Here is a 3,311-nt window from a genome sequence, read left to right on the forward strand (position 1 = left end):
GTCTACCAGGAACAACCAGCCATTAGGGCCCGGGACCTGCTGACCAGCAGCTGTGGGTTGAGTGGTCAGCAGGTGTCATCCCTCCTTCAGGGAGTCTGTCGCGATAGGCGCCCCCTCCTTCAACATCATCCTGCCTGCCACACCGCCAGCCCCTCCTCCCCTCTCAGGGCCATCCTCACCCAGGCTTGTCCTTCGAGGCCTCCAGGACAGCCTTCAGCTCTGTCCCTCTGTGTCCTCTAGGACCCCACTGACCACTTCTGACACGGGGTAGGGGGGAGTGGAGGGGAGGAGGGTTCTGTCCGCTTCTGACCCCACTTTTGGCCTCCCCACACTTGCCCCTCTGCCTCTCAATAAATGCAGAAATTTACTTGAAATTGTTCTAGGGGTCATCCTGTATTGCTTTCCTTTTTCTTTTCTCTTTCTTTTATTTCCTTTTTTTTTTTTTTTTTTCAACGTTTAACTTTTAAGAACAAATAATGCAATGACATCCCTGAGCCAAGCAGGCGAGTCTTGCAGATGTAGCCTTGCTGCAGGGTGAAGTACAGCGATGGGCCTGCGCTCGGGGACCCGGGGATGGAGCGGTCGGCGTGGTGCCTGTGCACCTGACCCAGCCCGGGCTTGTGTTGCGAGAGTCAGAGCAGGGCTGGGGCATCCCCACCGCAGCAGGCCCCAACCCTCGTCCTCTCCCTCCCTCCCCAGGGCTTCTGCTCCACGACGTGACCATGGCCGGGCTGCAGGAGCTGCGATTCCCCGAGGAGAAGCCGCTGCTCCGGGGCCAGGACGCCGCGGAGCTGGTGAGTCGCCCCGTCATCGTCCTGGGGCGGATGGCGCCCCCTCGTGGTTAAGGAGGAAGCTGCGAGCCTTTGCTCTATGGGGGGCGGGGAGGTCGAGCCACGTGCCAGGAATCCTCAGGCCACCCCGAGAAGCCTAGTCCCCGCCTTGGGAGCGTCCCCTGCCAGGCTGAGTACCCAAGCGACTAACACCCAGCCAACTTCTCCGCAGCTCTGGCTGTCTTTGAGGATGGGAGGCTCTTTAGAAGAGTTACCCGCATTGCAATGACAAGAAATCTGAGGCACAGAAAGGTTAATGCGCTTGGCCAAGGTCACACAGCACCTAGGGAGTGAGGCCTGAGTCAACTGGTTCTGGGAGGCCCTCACGTCCCCAGGGGGATGCGTCCTGCGGGGCCACGGTGCGTCCCCATCTTCCGGGGCCTGTTCCTTGTCTGCAGCTCATCTGTTCCTTACAAGCTCTGAGGTATGAGGGCAAGCATCACCAGCACTGCCTCCAGGAGCCGCGGGACAGAGGCACTTGAGGTCGTTACATTGTCCCAAAGAGCCCTCACTGGGGCTCTAGGCCTTAGATTCCAGTTATTTATACCTTACACTTTCTCGTTGTGGTGACACCTGGCACTTCTTCCCTTTCCCTCCTTGCAAGGAATTCCAGGGTCTCAGGACTGGTTATACTGTCCCAACACACTTCTCTCCTCCCTTCACTGCCACTTTACAGATGGAGAAGCCAGGGGCACAGTCCCTTAACTGTCCCTGCCCTGCCCCAGCCTCCCCCAGCCTCCCACATGAAGGAGTGAGCCCAAGAGCCACTGGGCCCCACATGTTGGGACAGAGGGTCTGGCCAGGGCTCCAGGGGCCCAACCCCATGAGGCCAGCAGTCCTGCCCCTGAGAAGGGTACAGTCTCTTATCTCTAAGACAGAACCTTGAATTAACTTATATAAGTCCTGTTTATCTAAGGGCAGCCCCCCAGGAATGGTCAGGGGATGGCTGGCGAGCTGTAAAATGCACACTTCACAGGCCCTTTATTCTCATCCTTCTCCCTCCCTGGTCAAGCCTCCATCATCTTTTGTCCAGATGCTCACAGGAGCCTCCTCACGGGCCCTTTACTCTGCACAACCCTCTGAAACTATATCATGTCACTCTTCTGTTTAAAGCTGGTCCTTGGCTGCCATCTCACTCAGAGTTACAGCCACAGCCATTCCGGGGCCCAGGGTGAGACCTGCTCCCCATCTTCCCTCTCTTGCCTCCCAGGCTCGCTGTTCTTCGTGGAACAAGCCGATCATACTCCCAGCTGTTCCCTCTGCCTGGAATTTGCTAGCCAGCCCAGAACTTTTCAAGGTTGGCCTCTCATTTTATTTAGGCTCTGCTCAAATACCACCTCCTCAAAGAGGCCTCTGACCACCAGGTCTAATATTAACACCCCGCCATCCCCTGTGCCTGGCCTGGACACTCACCACCCTGGGGCCGTGCCCTGCAGGCTCCTGGAGCAGAAACCTTGTGGGTTTTGTTCTCCACATCCTCCCAGTGCCTAGCATAAGAGGCACTCAGTAGTGATGGGCCAGGTAGAAGCTGCAGATTATGATGCAGCTCAGAAGATTCCTCCACTAGACAGGTACAACCAGCCTGTCTTTCGAGATGTGCAAGCAGAAGCCAGCCTTCTTGTGAGACAGATGGTAGCCCTCAGGGACCCCTACATGCATCACAAGAGCTGAGGTGCAGGGGTTATGCGACAGACTCTACGGAGGTGCTGCCTGTTGGTATGGGGTGTGTGTCATTGTGAAGCAAGGAGAGCTGAGGGCACCATGGCCCCACACGCCTTGTCTTGTGCTTGTCTCTTCCACCCCTCACCTCAGCAGGGCACCCCAAAAGATGCCCCCACACCCCTTCTCTGCCAGCCAGGCCCAGCCCCTTAATGCCCCTCCCTCCATGACTTCATGAGCATGGCCCCCTTTGGCCACCAGCCTGGCTCTGCCTTCTTTCTGGCGCATTTGGTATCGCTCACCTCAGCCCACCTGGACCTCGACCAGAGCCACTGTGATTGCCCTGCTCTGCACGAGGATCTGTGTTTCAGTGTTCATGGAGGCCTCAAATCCCCAGCTTAGTTTCCTTCCTCCTCCACTCCAACCCCTCTCTCAGGACAATACAAGCCCCCTGACTGTGGACCTGGGCACATCTGCTTTTTCCAAAGGCATGTTAACAGCCCCGTCCCAAGTCCCCTCGAATGCCTCCTAGGTGTCCCTGGCATGGCCTTTCCAGATTTCAGTGACACCTGGTACAGTTCTGCCTCCCTGTTTGCCTCCCTGAGCAATCCTGGCTTTCTCCTTCCCAGAAGGTTACGCTCGAAGACGCTGCAGTGTGTGAAAGCGTCTGTCTCTTTCACTCTTTAAATCTTCCATGACCTGCTAGGTGCAAGTCCTCTGAGTTCAGTGAGGAGTGAATACTTCCACTCATTACCTGCCACCACCCCCATTCTTCCACACCGCCCCCACAACATGGTTCCTCCTGGACCTCCAGGGTCTCTG

The 3,311-nt window shown here is 57.0% G+C and overlaps 1 protein-coding gene across 1 annotated transcript in view; it reads left to right on the top strand.

The window, feature by feature from the left end:
• Window positions 1–700: 700 nt before the first annotated feature.
• The window catches only part of NDRG4 (NDRG family member 4), a 20,680-nt gene continuing 18,069 nt past the window's right edge, over window positions 701–3,311 (top strand). The window contains exon 1 of the mRNA XM_006909714.3: window positions 701–794. Within this exon, the coding sequence (XP_006909776.1) occupies window positions 723–794 (72 nt within the window). The 5' untranslated portion in view covers window positions 701–722. The remainder of the gene's footprint in view (window positions 795–3,311) is intronic.

The sequence above is a fragment of the Pteropus alecto genome, unplaced genomic scaffold (genome assembly GCF_000325575.1).
Source record: "Pteropus alecto unplaced genomic scaffold, ASM32557v1 scaffold42, whole genome shotgun sequence".
Lineage (NCBI taxonomy): Eukaryota > Metazoa > Chordata > Mammalia > Chiroptera > Pteropodidae > Pteropus > Pteropus alecto.